The 22,332-nt window shown below is 32.1% G+C and overlaps 1 protein-coding gene and 1 long non-coding RNA gene across 6 annotated transcripts; both read left to right on the top strand.

Annotated features, from left to right (window-relative positions):
• Nucleotides 1-534: 534 nt before the first annotated feature.
• Nucleotides 535-5,350, top strand: LOC137812013 (protein RTF1 homolog). Its single transcript, XM_068613882.1, has 2 exons — nucleotides 535-847; nucleotides 2,812-5,350. The coding sequence occupies exon 2, from the start codon at nucleotides 2,842-2,844 to the stop codon at nucleotides 4,804-4,806; it is 1,965 nt and encodes a 654-aa protein (XP_068469983.1). The 5' UTR covers nucleotides 535-847; nucleotides 2,812-2,841; the 3' UTR covers nucleotides 4,807-5,350.
• A 1,721-nt stretch (nucleotides 5,351-7,071) lies between these two features.
• On the top strand, nucleotides 7,072-14,347 carry LOC137812012 (uncharacterized). 5 transcript variants are annotated; one of them, XR_011081220.1, is made up of 10 exons: nucleotides 7,072-7,362; nucleotides 7,489-7,602; nucleotides 7,677-7,737; nucleotides 8,385-8,495; nucleotides 8,578-8,700; nucleotides 8,792-8,854; nucleotides 9,252-9,377; nucleotides 9,821-9,914; nucleotides 13,209-13,365; nucleotides 13,735-14,347. It is a non-coding gene; the product is annotated as an uncharacterized lncRNA (long non-coding RNA). The 5 variants fall into 5 exon arrangements; XR_011081222.1 differs by lacking the exon at nucleotides 13,209-13,365 and having other exon boundaries at nucleotides 8,578-8,696; XR_011081221.1 differs by lacking the exon at nucleotides 9,252-9,377.
• The last annotated feature ends 7,985 nt before the right edge of the window (nucleotides 14,348-22,332 follow it).

Here is a 22,332-nt window from a genome sequence, read left to right as displayed (position 1 = left end):
TGATATTTGATATTAATTTTTTTTTTGTAAGGTACACATTTAATATTTTTACTTCATTACAATATTTTTTAAAATTTATGTAATTATTATTTTTAATTGATATTTGATACTAAAGAAAAAAAATTCTTTACTATTCATTTTGATATTCAACATTTAGTAATATCATATTTTATTTACTATAATTTTTTATAAAAACTTATTTAATTAATATTTGAAATAAAAATACATCCATCAGCCAATGAAAGAGATCAACTTCTATTTTCAAAATGAGATCAAAATACTTAAACTCATACTCAAGCTTAACTACACTTTAAATTATATGTTTTAAATTATGCAATTCGAGATATTTTATCAAAACTTATTATCTTAGGTTATATTGTTTAAAACTAATTTTATACTACATAATTTAAAACTATTTTCTTAATTAAATAATTTAAATACTAAAAATTACATAATTTGAATATTGTTATGTTAAGGATATGTTTGTCATATTTTATAAGATGGTACAAGATTGAAATAGAGGAACCCTCTGCTGTTTTGATAAGATTTAATATTAATATTTTCTTACAACAAATATCTAATATGAGTCATAAGAGCTTCCTTGTTCAGGTCAAAAAAATAGAACCCATTTGAAAAAGGACAAGAATTTTGCCGTGAAAAGAATACCCAATAGTGTGATTGTGAAAAGGAAACCCTAGACAACACAGGCAAGCCTCTTCCCTGAGCTTGTGCCGCCTCTGGTCGTCATAGTTGAACGAGCTTGGGTGGTGCAACCGATCAAAGAAGGTGTTGCTTCCTCCACAGTGTCTGATCTCCCTTTCTTTGCTCCCTCTGGCTTCTTTAATAGGTATGTCAATGTCTTTTAGAAACTGCATTTTATTGTTCAAATCTTGTTTTTCCTTGTACAGATCAAGTTATAAGAGTTGGTTCTTCTTGGTATACCTGTGTTTAGTGCAAAGTGCAGTTTTTTTTTATAATTTATCAAACCATTGATTGTGAGTTGTCTCAATTACAAAGAGGGGTTATTTTCTCTTGTATATCAAGTGGTTTGTCCCCTTCTCCTTCTCTCCATGCAATCACATATTCTCACTCACTCACTACTGAGTCTGTGATCATTGGGTGAACCTCCTTTCCTACATTGAATATTTCAATTACAATAGCAAATAATTAGGAATATATAGCTACTCTCAACTTATACATCTTTTTTTTTTTCAGTTTCTTTAGCCGTAAGCTTAAGCTTCCCGATCTATCAATTCTTTTTTTGTACCAAGATCTTGTTGTTCTTGAATATTGTTTAATGGAATTTTATGATTTGGTGTACTTTGGTTAATTGATTTTAGTTATGGTTTCTGTTGGCATGAGCATGGTTGCATTTTTCTCCCAATAACCCTAATAAGGGTACTGCATTCCTGGTTATTTATAGGAGAAGTCTTCTAATGATATAGTGAAACATGAGACCTTGCATACCTAGATATTGTAATTATAGTGTGAAAAATGACAAACCGCTTCTGTACGTGAACCATGTTTCAATCCGACCCAATTTCAACTTCCCTATATAGAATATCCATTTGGATGTATCGGGGATTGTTGTACAGAGGAATGCTAGCTGCACAGTAAACCATTAGTTAAAATCTATTTGAAACTACAAGATTTGGAGAGAGAGGCACATTGTAAGAGAAGTTTGAACCACCAACATTTGTGAATTTCAAAACATTTTAACCAATAATTGAGTATGCTCAAGAGATTGTGTTGCTTTACATAGTTTTCCATTTTTTATTATTCAATAGTAAATCATAGTTGAAAAATCCCAAGTAGAAAAGGTATGAACTTATTAAAATTGACAAGTTTGGATAAAAAAAAATGTGATGGAACCAGTCCGAACTGACCCGTGTCCTCTTGTATGGGTGGGTTCCATGGTAGTTGAATTGAGATATAAATGATGTAACGGAAAGATTCATGCATGGTAGTTGAATTGAGATATAAATGATGTAACGGAAAATTATATTTTGAATCGTGTCGTAACGTAAACATTAAAAAAATGGAGCATACACTTAAATATTAGTACGTGTAAAGTGTAAAGCAAAGGAAGGGAGCAAAACTGCAGCAACACGTGTTGTTCGGGAGTAGAAGGGAACATTACTAACATTTATTGTGTTTTTAGTAGACATGAAGAAAGGCAGAGATAAGTGGGTCAGGGGCGTAGGTGAAGAAAAGAGATTATGGATGAGAGGCTGGAAAGGAAAAATAATGAATAGAAGAAAAGAACGACATGTTGTCTCTCTTCCTGATCAAATTGGAACAAAAAATAAAGCATATCTAGGGTTTTTCAAACTGGGTTGCATGACCCTAGCCGTTTTGGAGTGTGACCCATGCACAATTCCACCCATGTGCACTGAATCAATCCAGAATCCTGATTCATGTGATTCTGAAAGCGATTCAAACAGTACAATATTGATTCAGGAAAAAATTGAGTGTTGCAGCAATTTGTATCGCTGCTTAGATAATTGTATCGTATAACTTTACGACACATGTACTAAGTACTGATTTCTCTTTAAAATTAGTCTTGTAGTAATAATGAAAACAGGTCAAATTGCATAAATGTGGTAATAATGCATGAGTCATACCCGTGTAAAGAAGTTTTTGTGATAATGTAAAAGAGATCATACTGCACACCTGCATTTGAATATTTTACACATCATAACTACTACCATATATGGCTTAAATACATTTATGCACCAAATTAATTGTTTTCATTTAATGTATGGTATTCTCATCTGCAACTGCCTTTGTGGATTCTTTTGATGCATGCAGGATAATATTTAAGTTGAAGCTGGGTCAATTATGGCCGATTTGGAGAATTTACTTTTGGAGGCTGCAGGGAGAACTGGCACATCTGGGAGAAATCGCCATTCTCTTCCGCCTTCAAGGAGACGACATGATGGAGCTTATTCAGATGGTGGGAGTGATTCTAGGGATGATGATTCAGATGATGAGCTCAATTATGCAAGCAGAAAGCCATCTGGATCACAAGTTCCTCTAAAGAAAAGGTTAGATCCATCAGAAAGAGATGATGATTTAGGCAGTCAGGAAGAAGCAGACGATGATGATGGTCACAGTGATCATGATGGCGATAGCAGTGATGAATCAAATATTGGTGATGATCTCTACAAGGATGAGGATGACAGGCGGAAGCTTTCTGAGATGACTGAACTTCAAAGGGAGATGATTTTGTCGGATAGAGCTACAAAAAAGGATGATAAAAATTTATTGGGGAAAATAGCATCTAAGCGTGAGAAAGGAAAGGTATCAGTGCCCAGAAAACAGTCTCCACCTATGTCGTCATCGCGAATGCGTGCATCAGCCAGATCTGCTGACAGGTCAGCCAAGAATGATGCACTAAATGAATTGCGTGCAAAGCGATTGAAGCAACAAGATCCAGAAGCTCACCGGAAACTGAGAGAGGCATCAAGAAATGCAGGGCCCCGGCATTTTTCTCCTCCAAAGCGCAAACCATTCACGTCAACTAGTCTCAGTAGTTCAAGTCATAGTGAGAGTGAAAGTAGGTCCCACAGCGATGATGAAGGATCAACTGGGGATGGAGGAATTGGTGACAGTGATGATGACAGGGCATTAACTGGGTCTGAGGGTCCTTCATTTCAGGATATAAAGGAAATAACTATCCGTAGATCAAAACTTGCCAAATGGTTTATGGAGCCTTTCTTTGAGGAGTTAATAGTTGGTTGCTTTGTAAGAGTGGGAATTGGTAGATCAAAAACTGGACCTATCTACCGACTCTGCATGGTGAAAAATGTTGATGCTTCAGAACCTGATCGACAGTATAAATTGGAAAATAAAACTACATACAAGTATTTGAATGTTGTTTGGGGAAATGAAAGTTCTGCTGCTAGGTGGCAAATGGCTATGGTTAGTGACTCTGCACCACTTGAAGAGGAGTTCAAACAGTGGGTTAAGGAAGTAGATCGCAGTGGTGGAAGGATGCCCACTAAACAAGACGTGTTAGAAAAAAAACAAGCTATACAAAAAGCCATAACATTTGTCTACTCAGCGGCTACTGTGAAGCAGATGTTACAAGAAAAAAAGTCTGCCTCAACAAGGCCACTAAATGTTGCTGCTGAGAAGGATCGGCTGAGGAGGGAATTGGAAATAGCACAAAGTAAGCATGATGAGGCAGAAGTGGATAGGATCAAGGCAAGACTGCAAGAATTAGAGGCATCCAGACATGCAAAGCAGAAGGATGCCAAGGCATTGAAGCTGGCTGAGATGAATAGAAAAAACAGGTTTGAGAACTTCAAGAATGCCTCTGAATTGAAGCCAGTGAATACTGGTTTGAAAGCTGGGGAGGCAGGTTATGATCCATTTTCAAGGAGATGGACTAGATCAAGGAATTATTATACTGGTGAAAAGGCTGCAGCTGGAAATAATAGTGTCAATGGCATTGTGGCTGGACCTGGCACCAATTCAACAGGAGCGCCAGTTACAGCGGAGGCTGGCCTGGTGGCTACTGCTGCTGCCTTGGAAGCTGCTGCTGACGCTGGGAAGTTGGTGGATACAAGTGCTCCTGTGGATCAGGGAACAGAGTCAAATATGCTGCACAATTTTGAGCTTCCAATTTCGTTAGCATTACTTCAAAAATATGGTGGGGCCCAAGGAGCTCAGGCAGGATTTATGGCAAGAAAACAAAGGATAGAATCAACAGTTGGATTTAGAGTATTGGAAAATGATGGCAGGAGGCATTCCCTGACGCTGTCAGTCAGTGATTACAAAAGAAGAAGGGGGCTTCTTTGAATATTTTTGCTGCTCTTGCAGAGTTGAGGTAAGTTCAAGCTTATATGGGCTGAAGATGGTTTGTGTTGACTGTGTAATATATGTATCTTGAATAAGTGGTCTTGTTTCCATATGTTTGTGTTTCTCAGTGATCAAATATTAAACAGCAGTTATTTGATTATTGGTAGTAAAGAATGCATATGATCTAACAATGATATTTGAGCCAGATCGGAAGTTAAAGAACGCCAAGAAAATCTGATATCATGATGAAGTGTTATTTCAGATATCTGTTCTTTTGAGCCGAGACCATTATTGTCTAGAAGAACACTGGTTTGTTTCACTTTCAATTTCGTGTGTGCCCGAGTCTTATGACACATTTTCCTGTGCTCTTGTTTTTCGTAAGGGAAGCTTCTCTTAAGATTGTTGTAGTTCTCAGGGCAACATTAGAAATGCCTTATTGTTGTATTGTTGATTGACAGATACAAAGTATAAATTATATTGTAAATTACATTAATCACCTTTGGGATTTTGTGAAATTATACAAACCAACCTTCTGTTTTTTGTATCCGTATACTTGTCTTCTTTCAATGTTGATATTGTTTTTACATTATATTAACTTCGTTGTGTTTGAGAAACATTACACATACAAGGAAGATTTATGTATGTGTTAAATAAAAACAGCAATGGTGAAATTCAAATTAATGGCATATGAAACCATAGCTTGTGAAAATATAGAAACGTATGGTCGAGGAGACATTCATGGTTGTGTAGTCATCAAATTTCCATCTAAATAGAGCTTTGTGGAAAATTGGAAGTGGCAAGGAGACTAGATTCAGAAACTTTTTTTTTACCGTGGGAATGATTTTTAGAAGAGCTAAATCTATGGGAGGTTCTTCCTGTAGCTCCAAAAGTCTACTTTATCCTTAATAAAAATTAAAAAAGACTTCTAAGTCCCTGCACATAAGCTTCTTCGTTCAATGAGAGCAGCTGTGAATCCTTTTTGGGAAAACTTGTGGAAGAAACCATCTTTAATACTTTAAGTGAAAAAAGTCTACTTTACCCTTAATGAAATTGAAAGAGACTCCTAAGTCCCTGCGCATAAAGAGAATAAAACTGATATGAATTTTTATAGAAAACATGGCTAAGCAAATTTTTATTTTGAATTATAGAGTTTAGGGTTTAGAATTCTTTTAATTTCCGATTTAACAATTTAAAATTATTTTTTAATTTAAAAATAATTTTTAAATTATAGAATTTAAAAATTAACTTTGTATTTCGAATTATAGAATTTAAAATACAAATTAGAAGGGTATTTTGGAATCACAATAATTATGGGGTGTAGTAAGTAACTATGAAGGTGCAAGAAGACATTCCCTAAATTAATTCTTAAATTGATAGTAAAGATTTTTCCTCCTTTTTTTTCTCATTCTTTTTCAACATGCAATTGATAATAAAAGAAAAAACAACTTTAAATTAGAATAGGAATTTTATATTTTGTATTGGATAATTCTATTTGATCTATATTTTTGTAATTATTATTTTTATAAATATTATTTTTTATTAGTTAATTAAATTGTTTATTGACCTGTCTAGTTAGCGAATGACTGTAGGTTTATATTATAAATAAATTTAAAGTCAAAATTTAAAATTTATTTTGAATTGAAGTTTATACTTTAAGAAAAATTCCATTTATTTTTTAATAGATTTTTTATTTTTAAATTATTAATTTAAAGTGATAAATTTTTCTTGAGTGTTCTTTGTTGTCTTTCCTTCATTTTTGTTATTTTTGTATCCTTTTAATTGTTTGCCAAAAATTGTCAAGGAAAAAAAAAAGTACTCTCTAATATTTAATCAGCTTTCATCCTTTGATCGTGGATTTAGACTACGTGTTTCGTAATTTTACATTTTTATAATAGATCCGGTGTCTCTGTATCAGTATCCAAAAGTTTCTGTAAAACACAAAATTGGACTATTCGGTGCGTTATTCAATTGGTGGATTCAAATTAAATTATGAATCGAAGTATGTTTTAGCGATTTGAAGTCTAAGCATGTTCAGTAATTCTGCAATGTTTTCGAATTAAAGCAGCATTAGTTTGATCTGTTCGGTGTATAATTTGATTCGTCGAACTGGAAATTGATCACGCAGATGAAGGCGCAAGCGCAAGCACAAGGTGGTATCGACTTGGAATTTGTTGGTGAGATTGATTGCAATTTTTAATTGTAATTTCAAATTCAATTGCTATTAATGATTACATGGATCGGTGCCTCCGTTCTTGATTTAAATAGGACAATTGGTTTTTCGTGGTTCAATGGTTGCAAACTGTGACAATGTAATTTTCCGTGCAATCGATAGTAGAAAATGCATTCGCATTTCCTCGCAGCTAACCGCGCCATGATGCCCGCCGAAACGGCTTGGTATCAAACGCCGATCTACATGCCAACTTTCCTCCGCCACCACCACAAAAAAATTGTTGGAGCGAACTCCGTCGACGGAAGCAGAAGGATCACAATAGCAAGGCCTGAAGGAGGCGGGCTGAAGACAGTGACGACGGGAAGGGAAGTACCAATCCACTGCAGGTTCTCATCGTTTTGCTGGTTCTATATAGTTTGGTTAGCTTTGCAGTTGACAATGGCGCTATCAATGGAAAGGATAGGAACCGATTGTGAAATTAGATGTTTGCATTTATTCTTACATTGCTGCAGTGAAGTTAGGATTTCTGGAATTGGACCGAGCGTTTCCTTTTGCACGTGAGATCTTTCTGGTGAAGCATGAGATTTGTTTGATGAAGAGAATTGGAAGGGAGAGGACGGATAATGGTCTGTGAAGTGGAACTTTTCCTTTCTATTTCCAATTCCATCTTACTGTACATTGCTGAGTTCAGTGTATGCAGGTTCAAATGTTCAATAAGAAGGTTGCGATTTGGGATTGCGAAGTGCAAATTCTCTTTGGGGGTGAGTTGAGTACCTCTTTAAGCGATATCTGAGCCGAATGCTTTTTTCCTACCTAACACTGGGGTGTCATCTTGTCTCCCTAAATTTCTTTTCACTAAAAATAATATTGAGTTGTTTAATTGGGCAAGAAGAAGTTTGTCTATTAATTATTAGTTTAGGACGTTTTCTCCTACTTATAGGAATTGGATTTTGACCTCTCGGCAAATATTAAAACCAGGACTTGTTTAGATTAACTTCTCCATACAGAATAAGAAAATAGGAAGAAAAAAATTAAATGAATTTCTCCATAACATAAGCTAATTTATAGAATTTCTCTCTTGTTAACCTGTCCAAAATTATGTTTTTAATTATATACAAAATTTATGGAGAAGTTTATCCAAAAATGTTATAGTGCAGACTGAGAAGCTATAGGTTGATTATTATCATAGATGTTTGTTAAATATAATATCTGTTTATTTTTGGAAACTAGAATTCCTTGAGGTTTTTCATTCTAAGCTATTTTTTAGTGTTTTGGAAACTATACAGATGGTTAAGTCAGACCTATATTTTGTTTAATAGTGAAGCATTCTATCGGTTTCAATTACAATGGTGTTAATACACAAATGATGGTAATGCCCATTTCATGCTGCCATTCTCTTAAATTTTAGGTTGTTGAGCAAGTTTAAATTCAGGACAGGGCAGAGCCAGATGATAGCTTGGATGAAGAATTCAGAAAAAATATTTGACAAATTTAGTTTGGCGATATTATAGGTTCAGAGGTAACGAGTTTGTGTCAATTGTTTATTTGTGCCTTGCATCTTCATATATTTCTTGCTGAATTGTTTACTTGGATGCAACCAGGATACTGATAAGAAGCATGAGTCTGTCGAAAAGGCAACTACCAATAAGAAAGCAGACTCTGATTCTAAAGAGGAAGAAAACGATCATTTGCAAAAAGAGAGGCATCTCAAACAAGGAGAGTAGGTATAGCGATTTATAGCATATTTATTTATTTGTTGAATTTGACCATTAGATTCCTTCCTATAATTTGCTAAAAGTTTAATTTTTATGTTAGATTCGACACCAAATGAAGATTTCTGAACTGAAACAGATTTGCTCCTGGCCTGATATTGTTGAGGTTGGAATACTCTGTTTAGTATACTTGGTTTTGAACTTCTGGGCCTTCACTCCTAACTTCTGTTTATTCGTCATTTGATTTTGAAAATTAAATATTATATGAACCAAGCGTATAAAAGCCATTACATAACAAGTCCAACCTTTCTTTCTTTATCTTCTTCTCACACAAACACAAATTTTCGACTCATTTATTTTCTGTTTCCAATCTAATTCATTTAATCCAAACAATCTCACTCTCCCTCTCACTTCTCTTCTTTCCCTCATTACCATCACACCATCCAAACAAGGGCTTGAGTGCATGATAATATGGCTGTTATATACAAGCACAGTATTTAATTGCACTGATTCTCATGGTACAGCATCCTGTTGCTCACCAAACTGTCATTGCACTTCATCAGGCCATCGCGGTGCTTTCAGCCAAAATTGCGAAAAATGGTATCCAAAGCAGGCAAATTGCACTGCACTGCAGTTCTACAGCCTCCATTGAATGTTTTTGTGTTGTGTTCGTGCATGCTTCCTAGTGGGTAAGAGAATAGAGATGACCCAATTCCCAACCCTTAGTCTAAATTACACTGTACCTACTTCAGTAACTTTTGTTTTATAGAGTTCCACCACAACAAATCGTGTGTTTGGATTGTCAGATGCTTCCAATTTGCTCAAGTGTTAATGATCTGTTACAAAATCACATTTTATTTATTCAAATTGTGGCCATGTTACTACTGGTCTACATCTGCAATTTGTTTATATTGGAAAGTGGACGTGTCATTAGTTTTCTGACTGGTGTTTTACATACTTTTCTTACACACGCTTTGTTGCTTTCTGCTGTTTCTTTCAACCGAACTTGATATAACGTGAAACTCTGTCTTTGCAATGTATCTGTTTCTCTCTTTTTAGACATTTAAGTAATTTTACTAAATTACTGTACTCCTTACTTATCTGTCGGGTTTTCTTTTGTTTTCTCGTGCAGGCTTATATTGAGAAAGAAGAGAGTAAAATGTTCAAACAAAAGCAAAGGGAATGCATGCAACCAAAAATGGGGAAAATGGATATTTGATTATCAGGTTTTATTATATACTTACTGTTAGAATCTTGTAGATATGTTAAAATCCTATAGATCTAGTAACTCTTGAATTAGGATCAACGAGTTTGATTCTATATTTATGTTATTAGGCTTAAATAGGGTAACTGAATATTTTGTAATCATGGTTTCTCTCCTATAAATTGAATAGCTCCGCAAGTGGTCTAAACACATGAAATTCATCATATGCCTTCTAAGTTTCTCTCTTTTCAACATCATATCAAGAGCCAATGTTCATAGGTATAAATTTTTAGAAATCATGTATGTTTTTTTGGATTTTGTTATTTTTTCTATCGTGTTTCACTATTCACCACTACTGAAACTATTGTTCATTACTGGAAAGTTTCTGGCAAGCTCTTTTCATCCTTGACCACCACCAATGCTAGGATCATCTGGCAAACACTGTGTATACTGAGTGTTTTTGCTCTTAGGTAGCTACGCACTCTCCAAACCTTTATGCTCTCTGGCAACTGTCGTTCCTTCCAAGCCTTTTTGCTCTCCGGCAGCCACTGCACCCTCCAAGTAATTTTTCCTCAATAGCAATTGCTACACCCTTCAACAGCCGCTGCAGTCTCTTAGAATTTTTGCTCTTCAGTAGCTGTTGAACACTTCAACCATTTTTGCTCTTCGATAGTTGTTGTGCTCTTCGACAGTTATTGTGCTCTTCTAGCATTTTTGCTCCTCAGAAACTGCCACACTAAACATTTCGATGCGCTCTCCATGCATATATTTTTGTTCTCCAGTAGTCACTGTGTCCTCTGTGCATTTTTGCTCTCCAACAACCTCTGATCAATTTTGCTCTCAAATTTTATGATTTTGTTCAATAGGACCTCTTGAGGTTCTACATTCCAACTTATTTGTTTCTTTGAGGAGATCAAGTACATATTTTCTTTAGGAGATGAAAATCTCCTGTTTTGAACAAGGAACTTCAAGGAAATACTTCAGTGTTTCCGCGTCTGTGAGTTTCAAATCTAAGAGGAATCTCAAGTCTCATCCAAAATTACTTGCTAGATCAAGAATAACTCGTATTCATCTTTGCTACAGGAGAAAAAGTCTCCTGATAGTCAATTCCATAAGTTTGAGTGTACCCATTTGCATCTAATCTAGCTTTATACCTATGTACTTACCCATCTACCTCCTTATGTTAATTTGTAAATATCCGCTAGTACCATAGGGTCTTTTTGGCTCTTGGTTTGTTGACAGTCTTCCATGTTGAGTTTCTTTCTAATGCATCAATCTCCTCTCACGGTTTGAGTCTAATGTTCACTTCTCATGGCTTCTCGAACTGAGATAGGTATTTCTATGGCAACAATACAGCTTTTATCTATTAGAAAGATTGTCAATACAAACATATTAAGAAATAAGATATTTAACACAATCTTTTTATCTTTCTCAACACAATGGGTAAATATTTTGTAACATGTATCTTCTCTTCTCATGTTACCTTCAAGGCTCTAAACTTTTGAGTCAGACAATTCTTCTTGCTCAGGAGTCAAAGTGGGTTGTCTTGATAATTTTTGCCAAAGAATTTTTCTTCTTCTTCCTCACCATGGGTTGGTTCAATCTCATTTGTGGTGGTGGTTTCATCACTCGGATCTTGAGCATCCTGTAAAAATAAATTGATAATGATAACAAGGAGAGCTCTTCCGCTCTCAAGTGCTCTCTCCCTTGAAGCGTAGAGCTGACAAAGAAGGATCATGTTTCATTAAAGGTGACATCCATGGTGATAAAGACATGGTGACTCATAGAATGATACCATTTATACTATTTGTTATTTTGAGGATAACCAATAAATACACTTTTAAGAGCTCTAGGATTTAATTTACTTCAGTTACAATTTTGAGAGTAAACAAAAATAGAACGTACAAAGACTAGACAAGATAGATTTGACATTAGGGAAGTAGAGGGACAAAAGAAAAAAAAAGGAATCAATAGGACTAATATTACTTAAGATACGAGTGAGTAACCTATTGATAAGGTATGTGGTAGTTAATACTAAGTTGATAGGGTATGTAGCTGTTAATACAGTTGATAAGGTATGTGGCAGCTAACACAACTTCTTCCCAGTGGGTTTTGGGAACAAATATTTATAAAAGGAGGGTTCTAGCTACCTTTAGAATATGGTGATTCTTCCTTTCTACAACTCTGTTTTTGGTGTAGAGTGTTAACACATGTTAGTTCATGAACAATGCCATTATAAGACAAAAAATTGAAGAATTTATGATTTACATATCCAGTACTATTATCAGACCTAATTCTTTTGATGTTTTTTCCAAATTGATTTTGGATAAAACAAAAAAATTTAACAAAACTTTGAAAGACCTTAGATTTACTTTTCATAATGTGTCCATGTGACACAAGCACAATCGTTATTAATTAAAAGTAACAAGCCATTTCGCTCCAAAAATAGATTTTCAAACAGGTACTCAGATATCCGAGTGAATCAAACCAAATAGAAAATTACTCTTTCTATCGGAGATGGGATAAGATGCATGATGATGCTTTGACAATTGACAAATATCACATTTGAAAGACTCAACAGACTATTTAGAAAACAAATGAGGGAACAAGGATTTTATAAGGTCAAAGGAGGGATGCCCAATTCTTTATGATGAAGCCATATTTTGGAACTTGCTCATATGTCTGATGTTGCTGGTTGGTTTATGATTTTTGTTTTGTTTTGGTCTTTGGATTCCAACAGATACAACCCACTTCGTTCCTTAGCAGTTAAAATCGTCTCCTTGTGACAAGGTCTTGAAATACACAAGAAAAAGGTTGTTGAACAATTAAAATCGTTTGTATAGAAATAAGTCTATTGGTTAATTGTGGGACATAAAACATCCTTTAATACAATAGATTATTCTAAAGTTATATTGCCGGATCCGCATATGGGTACACTATCACCATTTGTAGTTGTAATGAGTTGTTTACTTGTAATTTTGACATACAAATTGAAGGGCTAGGAAAAGGAGTCATGTGATAAGTTGTTCTTGAATCAAGAATGCAAACACCCTAAGACAAAGGGTCAATAGTATTGAATATACTCTTACCTTTAAAGGCCAGAAGACTTAGTCATTGATTCAATCATTGTTCTCAAACAATCAAGCTTCTCTTTAAAAGTTTTCATACCAAACATTGAAAAAAAGCACAAAACAAAGAGATAATAGAGATTTAGTCCTTATTGTAGCAAATAGAACATGTTTGATGAAAGAACCAAATGAATTCAAATCTACTCAAAAGTCAAATGAGACATCACCACCCTTTGGAATGGGCTCAGGAGGTCTCAACGAAGTTGTATGTGGCGGGGCGAGTGAAGCACATCTTTTTGGCCGCCACTAACCTCGAAGATGATGGCCAACAGAGTGGTGGCAGCTATTAACAAGGCAGTGGAAACATGATTTCCAAGATCTTGCTCTGATACCAACTTGAACTCTGTAAGAAAATAAAGAATTATTTTATTGATAACAATCACACCAATTTCATTCTTATTGTTTCTATTTGTAATAATCAAAACTTTTAAATTAAGGAAATAAAAATATGCTAAAGTAAATAAGATGATTCTAGAGATATTTTGTCCTAATTATTATGAATATATTGAGAATACTTTTACCCTAATAATCTGGTATTTATAACAATTTATTAACAAATACTTTTCTTAGTTATGTTGTTAACAATGGCACCAGGACAAGTTGGGTTAAAAGGGTAAAACTCGAGTGTCCTCTATGTTCTTCTTAGGGAGAAAATAGGGGAGGGGTTTTATGATGATATTGATTGGTGGGGTAACAATGTTTCATGTTTTCCAGGTTGATTTACTCAAGGTCAAAAGTCAGATAAATTGATGTCGCTTTACTCCCATAAGAGATGGATGCCATCGAAAATGTTTTACCCGCAAAAGTACGATTTCTATTCTTTAAATCACGTGTTGTTGCCCCCAAAAGAAATCATGGGTTTGATTTCTTACCTCTGCTGGAACTGTTCCAATTATGAAGAAGCAAGGGAAGAAGAGAAGTTACGAAATCAGCGTCAGGATTTCAGTGACGTTGTTGCAGAGCTGTGTTACATTTGATTTCATATCATACAGACCTACCCATATTGTTATTATTTGTAATAACTTAGGTCTTCGATTGTTATATTTAATTATGTAACCAACTGGTGCAGAATAAGAAGAGGACTAGAAGAGACATTAAGTTCTGAAGGTGGTGTAACATCTTGTTCCTTTTGCAGAAAAAAATGGGGGACCTGGATGTTACACATTCATCAAATTGTCATTTCCCATTAAGCGAGGATTAGTTGTTAGCTGTGTTGTATGGTACTTCTATCACATGTAATTGCCAGCAAGTAGCTTTCTATGTTTAAGTTAGGAATTTATAATTCGTATAATGAACACCTTATAAGCGCTGATGCTTTAGTTGGAAACCCAATTGCAATTAATCGTTATTAAGCCGTCTACAAGGTTCTGGTATTTAGATGATCCCCCGTGATAATTCTTAGTATGACATCGAGGCCTGATAGAGCAAACAGGAACGCTAAAGTATACTGACTTAGTTATTCTGAATCCCTTCTGTCTATTTATCTATCCAAAAATTGAAACTTAAGATTGCCTTCTTTTGTTGGTCAGTGTTTTATTTTCTTGGGTTGTGTTGGGGGTTGTTAATTGCTGTAGGTTTATGGAAGATGGAGGTAGTCTTTATGGGAATAGTGTCTTTTTTACCTTTAAATTTGCCTCTCATTCTTATTTTTACAGAGTTTTATTTAGATCTAGTCTCATCTGCGACTATAATGAACTCGAATGATGAATACAGGTAAATGATGGCTTTCGGACCTGTTTTGCCTTTAAAATTCTTGAAGTTATTGTTTTTACAAAAGATTTATCTAGTTTTTGTTCATTGAAAAGAGATTGAGTTGTTCTTAACTGGATAGTATTGCTACTTTATATCCACTTCTTTTCACTCAGGTATCGCAGAAGATAAATTAGTGCTAGATTAAAAAATTAACGAGCGAGATTTTAACTAAATATTGATATACATGCATGCTTTTGTTAGACATGCATGCTTTGTTCTTAAATGTGCATGCATTATAATATGGTTTTAAGTAACACCTATATGACAAAGTGCGTCTCTTGAGTTTAAAACAGGTAAATCTTCACAATTGCCAAAAACTGGTAGGTATGGGGCGAGTGCGGGGCAGTGCCTTCAGCTAATTAGGAAGTGAGAGAAGTTTGATTCCTAGGTATAAATAAGTGTGATTCTATCTCAAACAAAGCCAGGTGAGATACAGTACTATACTACATCTATAAATAATTATGTCACTAACAGCCCTTTTTTTACTATTATTTTGTCAATTTACACTTGGATCTATTTGTACAGTGGTTCAACTAGACGTAAATGACAAGAGTTGTATTGTGCAATAACCGTTACTGAAATAAAGTAGTGGTTTGATCATGCAGAATCATTCCCCACCCACTGATAATATGAAGACAGGGATGCCCTTTGGCCTTTGAGACAGACCAAACAATATAAGAATTGTTAATTTTTGCTTACTATTTAGGTAGTGACACACTGATACTAAAATTGTTCCATTTAGATTGTTTGAGGCAGCTATAAATTATTGGAAGCCGTCCAATCCATGAGTGACTTAGGCATGCCATTATTCTTGTGGCAACAGAGGTTGGCTCCACTCTGAGTCAAATCTGTTACTTCTTCCCTACTCAGTTCCCTACCTGTAGAAACTACGTCCCTATGCTATCTTATTCTTGTCCCACCGCCATCACCGCCTACACCTATCAAAATTTCAAATGGAGGGTTCCCATTGGTTTTGGCTTTTGAGAATGTAAATGGATGCATGTTACATGCAACTATATTCGTGCCCGTTTGACACATGACAACTACTTTTCATTTGGCAACAAAATGTTCAATCTAAAGGTCAGAAACGGGAAGCCATTCGTCATGGCTTCGTGTCTTGATTTTCTATATCTAGACCCACTTCTTTGATGGCTTTTCCCCACCATATATGGTACGTATCAAATGGAAGATTCGACCACTAGCTGTAGGTATCTTTTCTGATGCTTCTGTGGCATGCCATTGCACTGCCATTCGCATAATTAACATGCATTCTCCCCCTCATGGATGTCTACGTCTCAGTGCTGCACAATTAGGTGGAGGGTCCTTTCAGAGTTACCTATTTTATCAATTAAGAGATTAATACTGAAAATCTCACACACCAAATATTTGGAATTTTACAAAACAAAACCAATCAGACCAACTATAAGAGGAAACATCCCATCAAACCACAAAGGGTGCGACTTCAGGTTCCTTAAGGTTTACATGTCTAATTTTTATATAAATATGCAGAGAACGACATGATATGTCTGTTTTTATCAATTTACACATAATTTACAATCGACAGTATTAAAAAAATGTAGATGTGAATCTTGGAGTTCAAGTTCTAAGAAGCTTTCTTAATAAAAAAATTTCATGACAACAACGTGAGTGGAGAGTATACCTGTAAAGAAGCTTGTGTCTAAGTAAAAATGTTGATGTTAGATCATGTTACTTGGGGTCAACTCCATTTATACTTGAGATCCAAGAATGAATAGGATATATATATGAATCATAAAAAAGAGTTATCTCTTTGATTAGATAAAGAAGTTGGGGGAGTAATTCAGATTTGTTTACACTGTCTTTTCATTATTAATAAATTCATTTAAGTAAGATTCTCTGAAGAATTTTATAACTATTGAGTTCAGAATTATTCAGAGTTTAGTGTAGACACAATGTCATACACTACCTGTCAGATAATATCAAAATACAAAAACAATATTTCAATATAAATTAATAACAGTTTATTACTAGGTTTTTACATCATTATTCAATGATGTACAATAAAAGGTTAAAGTTTTTAAGACTGTGGTTTAATTTTTTTTAATAATGTAATAATTTACAATTAAACAATATAAAAAACATTATTAATACTTTCAAATTAGTTTTTTACAGCATAAATTTTGTTTAAGAATATAAACAACTTTCAATGAAATTCTATCATAGTTTTTTCATTCAAAAAACTGAAATATGGCGTTTTACTTAAAACGATTGAATTTAATATTATTCAAACAAACAACTAATTATTAATAATAAAAATATTATGTGAACACTTGCATCATATATCCATTTTAATATTTTATTGTGAATTCACAACTTTTCTTTTAATTTCACAAAATTAAAAGTAGAAATTCATAAGAGCATAAAAGATTGCTCTTTAGAGGTTATTCTCATTGAAAATGATTAAATTATAAAATATATTACTATTTTAGTAAAAAAAATACTTTGAAATATAAAAAATAAAAAAACTAGTACTAGTTAAACATTTATTAATAAAATAAATTATAATTATCATCGTACTCAACTCTTAAGTCATTTCCTTGTTATACAACAAATTTTATTGGTAGAATTAAATAGTCCCTATCATTTTCAAAATTATTTATTCTCTAGAAATGTAATAGGAGTGTGGCAATAATATGACACTTTTTTATGATGTGATATGAATTCGAATAGACACACGACAACCCCTTGCCTACAGTTGAATAGAATGCAGCATTTCAGCTTTAGCAATCACAATTTTTGGAATAAACGTGGCTATAGGTCAAAATCTCATTATTTATATCAACAATTTCAAAACACTTTTAATGAATCAATATTTTCTACGGAAATAACTATTCACATGTTTAACATATATCTTACCAAATCTTTGATGAGTGGGAAAATTAATTTTGAGGGAAAAAAAAAGTACATTTGCATCAATTATTACTTTTAATAGTATAATGTGTTAATAGCATTCTGTGTTAAATGATTACTTAATAACATAGTTTATTCTAGTAATTCAAAACATTGTTTTATTTTTATATTTTATTTTATTTTTTCGTTTATTTATTTAAAAAGGAAATAAAAAAATTAAAATAATAAATATTATCATGATAATAAATATTTTTTAAAAATAAATACTTTTGAATAAAACTGTAGAAAAATAAATATAATAAAAATTAATAATTTAATAAACTAATTATATTAAGAAATAATTATTTAAAAAACTATAATTTAAAAAATTATTTAGAAAAGTAATAGTTTAAGAACTAATTAATTAGAAAATTAAAAATGTGACAATTCAATTTGTTAAAAAATTAAATATTTAGAGAAGTGATTATTTAATTTTGTATTGAATTAAAAAAATTATTATTAATAGCTATTTATTTATAAATAAGATACATATTAAGTAAATATAAAAACAAATCCTACATTGTAAAATATTCTAAGTCAATTTTCAATATTACATTTATAATTATTTTAATTATTATATTTATTATTCATAAATCAATAATTTAAATCATATAAACAATTTTTTATTATTTTTTAAAAGAAGTTCTTTCCTTTTTTTCTAGGAAATTATCAAACCAAAATTTCTAAAATAAATTATTTAAAAATTTATAAATATTAATTTTGTTAAAAAAATTTATTTACATATTTTCTAAATAATTATTGCGTAAAATATATGTTTTTGTAAATAATTATTTTTTAAAGTTATTATTATTTTCTAAGTAATTTTTTTAAGAAATTATTTTTAAACTAATCTTATTAAATAATTATTTTTTAAAAACTCAAAATTATTAATTATCTTTTCTTCTTTAAATAAAAAATAAATCAAATAAAATTTAGAATGGATTTGAAATTTGAACGATTATAATAAGTCATATTATTAATTATTTGTAAATATTTAGCACAATGTGCTATTAAATTATTTAAGTATGTTAATTTGATTGAAATTTTGATAATTTGGAGATGCATATTGCACAACGACAAAGTTTTGGTTTTCACTCGAGATTCTAGGAACTTTTTGTGTTCAACATATTTTCTTAGAACATTTTTAAGTGAAAGTTGCTTATAAATAAAAATATTAATTATTTGAATATACATAATTTTTTTAAATTTAAATAAATTTTCTTATTAATAAATTAAAGAAAGTTATTTGTATAAACAATTCTCTTTAATTTATTAGTAGTTTTTTTAAATTTTAAATAATTTATGTATATAATATTAATATTTTTATTTTAAAATAATTCTTACAAATAAAACTTGGATAAACAATCATTGTTATTAGATGTCAAGACCATTAATGTAACTTTACACCCTTTTGTCCATTGTGTTACACTAATCACTATATCACTTTCATCACAAAAATTTGAAAGAAATATGCACACCTTAATAAAATCACATATGCTTCTCAAGTTTGATAGATGGGTTGTTAGTTCCTCTTATTTATTCCCCACAAAACCTGTTCTAAGAATATATATGATCTTCTAGCTTAAAAAAATGAGAGAGAATATATAACATCATTTCCACATGGTGGGAAACCTAGGAATTGGTGAAGAATTGTTTTAAAATGAAACAGTTGATGACACCAAACTGTGTTGAAGAATAAAGAAAGGGTGAAGCTGAGAAACTACCTACACATTAAGCAACACATTGATGAAGTGAACAAAGAAAAGCAAAAGGGAATGTGAAATAGTTAGTGAAGTGGGGCATAGCCAAAGCCAAAGGGATAAACAAAACCAAAAATAAACATCACAATCTTTGTTCCAACCTGGACCAACCATGAATTGGCAAAGTGGTCCACAGGTGGCCCAGTGATTCAGCAACACCAAAATTATTCCTTCAATTAACCTAAGCAATGCCAAATGACTAAGAAACAATTGATTTGAGTTATTTTAATTATGAAACTAGAAGCATGTGGTTGCTTGGCTCCACCAGCAACACCAAGAGTCACCAAAGCACAGCCACAGCAATTTGTTGTTTGGATCCTTAATCAATTTTTTTTGATGGTAATGAGTGAGAGTGAGTTGTTTATGTAAAGTAGTTTGATGGACATAAGTGGGTTCTTAGTTGGAGATAATAGAGTCTTCCCTCACTCCACACTTCATTTTTTATTTATTGATTCTGTCCTTTTCAAACTTGTCCAACAAACATTCTTTGTTTTGTCCTCTTCAATCACTCCCATACCCTTTACCTAACCAACCGACCAACATCCATTTCCATGCACATTCCTCCTCTCTTCTCCCTTTCGATCATCCTTTCAACATGCTCAAGTTTAATCATTTCTTCTCATAATTCTTATTTCACACCCTAATCGTGCCTTAATTATATCTCTCCATGTGACTTCTCTCCTCTTCAAATCCTAATATCCACAAATCATGCTCTCTCATCACTCTCACCATTTCCGGATTCTAATTTTCTTTATTTAATCACCTTCTTTTTTTCTCATCCACCCTTCTTAGTTAAATATATTTGGTTTCAAATTAAAAACTACTCAAACTTTTACAACCTTAATTTCCGAGATAAAAAGGGAGGATTTCAATAATTTGTACATAAGAATATTGTTCATAAATATCAAATTTGCTAAACAAAACTCAACTACCATTAGTACAAAAAGATGGTTTTACAATATGTATAGACATCGATTTAAGTGGAGCGTCGTTTACAAAAATACGGTGGTAATTATGAAAATAAGATCAACATATACTATAACTCTAATTATAATCGTTGTCTATTTGAAAACAGAGCATATAGATTTTGATTTGGTGGGCAACTGTCGTCTATAATGACCACTATAGACTACGGGTTTTTAGACAATTGTCACCTATACTTGTGTATACCATATAGAAGGCAATTGTCATCTATATGTTTTTTTTATTTCTCATTCTAGGCATTTTCATCTTTGTGATTTCTTCTTCGTTGCTCTCATTGTTCTCTTTTCTGCGACCTCTCCTTATTGTCATTACTCTCATTCCTTGTAATGCGTCTTCCTTATTATTTTTTATGTTGTTTTTCATACTTTTGTGCTTTCTTAATGATTTTTTCTCCATTTTCAGTGTTGAATAAGTGGGTTTCCAAGCTCGAAACGGTTGCTCGTGTTCTCCCACTATCATTGTTGTGCGTCACCATTGAAGCTTTTGAGCTCCTCTGCAATCTTTTTTCCTTTACCACAACCTTTGTCTGCCCTCTTGAGTTTCCACAACCCAAAGTAGTTATCTCTCAAAAATTTCTCAACATCAAATTTGGTGGTCATTTCTTTATGTCTTGACTTCATTTTCTTGTTCCTACAAACAATACCAATTGTTGGGTTATCAACAATAACAAAGCAAGAAAGATAACAAGATTGAAGAAAACATTTTAAAGTCACCTATGTTATAGGTGATGATTATGTACATAATTGTTATCTATAATGGTCTAATAGACTAGTGATCATTGTTTATTATTCAAAACTATAAACAACATAAATTACAGCTATAAAACTGTAACCTAAGACTTTTGAAAACTGTTGTGTAAAGACATTTTTACAATAGTGTACAGTTAAATTTCTCAAAGTAGAAAAATAACATGTAAAACTTGAAACTAACAAAGCCTAAATTTATCAAAAAAATATTTTTTTTTTAATTTAAAACACAAATTTTTGCCACTATATTTTTAACAATTTTCATCTTGATTTAATACTATATATACATTTTTACAATATTGAACATTATATGTGGATATGATAATTTGGGATTTTCAATCCAAACTACAATAGTATGCCACATTTATATTAATTATAACTAATAAATGATATAGGATAACATATTTTACATTAGTTGTTATCTATAATTAATATAGAATAACTCAAACTCATATTTCACAATATTTTTAAAGACTTTCACATTTAACAATATTTTATATTATCTAAATTCATTATCAAACTATAATCACTTTCAAAACAACCACTATATCATTACCACTTCAATAAATGTCATACTAATCTTGTATAAATCATATCATTTAATTTTAGTGTATTATTAATTTAACATTTTCATCATACATTTTACATAATATCCATAACATACAATTTATGCAATTCCAACCAATATCACATTATATACAAGGATTATTAGTTTTCCTTACCTAGATTTTATTCAAAAAGAAAAATTATTCACAACCTTCCAATTAACTCTATCAATCCAGTTATGTGTAGTCCTACATCAACAACATATTCTCTTAATATATTTTTAAGAAGTAGAAAATGATTAAAACTTATATAGGAAAAAAATAAACTTTGATTGATTCAATATACTCTAAACACATCAAATTTTTAGAGACATTAATTTAGTCGAGATTCTACCATCAAAACTTTGTATGTATTAGAAAATTAGAGATAAAATATGTCTATAAACTAAATATTTTAAAAAATTTAAAAATGAATATAAATTTTTTATTTATAAACTTCATTTTTATGCAGTTTAAAATGTATTATTAAAATATTTAAATTTTAAATTCATTTATTTTTTATGAAATTAATGTATTTATCCATTTATTAATAATACA

The sequence above is a fragment of the Phaseolus vulgaris genome, chromosome 2, assembly GCF_000499845.2.
Source record: "Phaseolus vulgaris cultivar G19833 chromosome 2, P. vulgaris v2.0, whole genome shotgun sequence".
NCBI lineage: Eukaryota > Viridiplantae > Streptophyta > Magnoliopsida > Fabales > Fabaceae > Phaseolus > Phaseolus vulgaris.
This window is presented reverse-complemented; position numbering and strand designations above follow the sequence as displayed.

Coding starts and splice junctions, on each gene's coding strand:
- LOC137812013 (XM_068613882.1), top strand. CDS start 2,842: ATGGCCGATTTGGAGAATTTACTTTTGGAGGCTGCAGGGAGAACTGGC.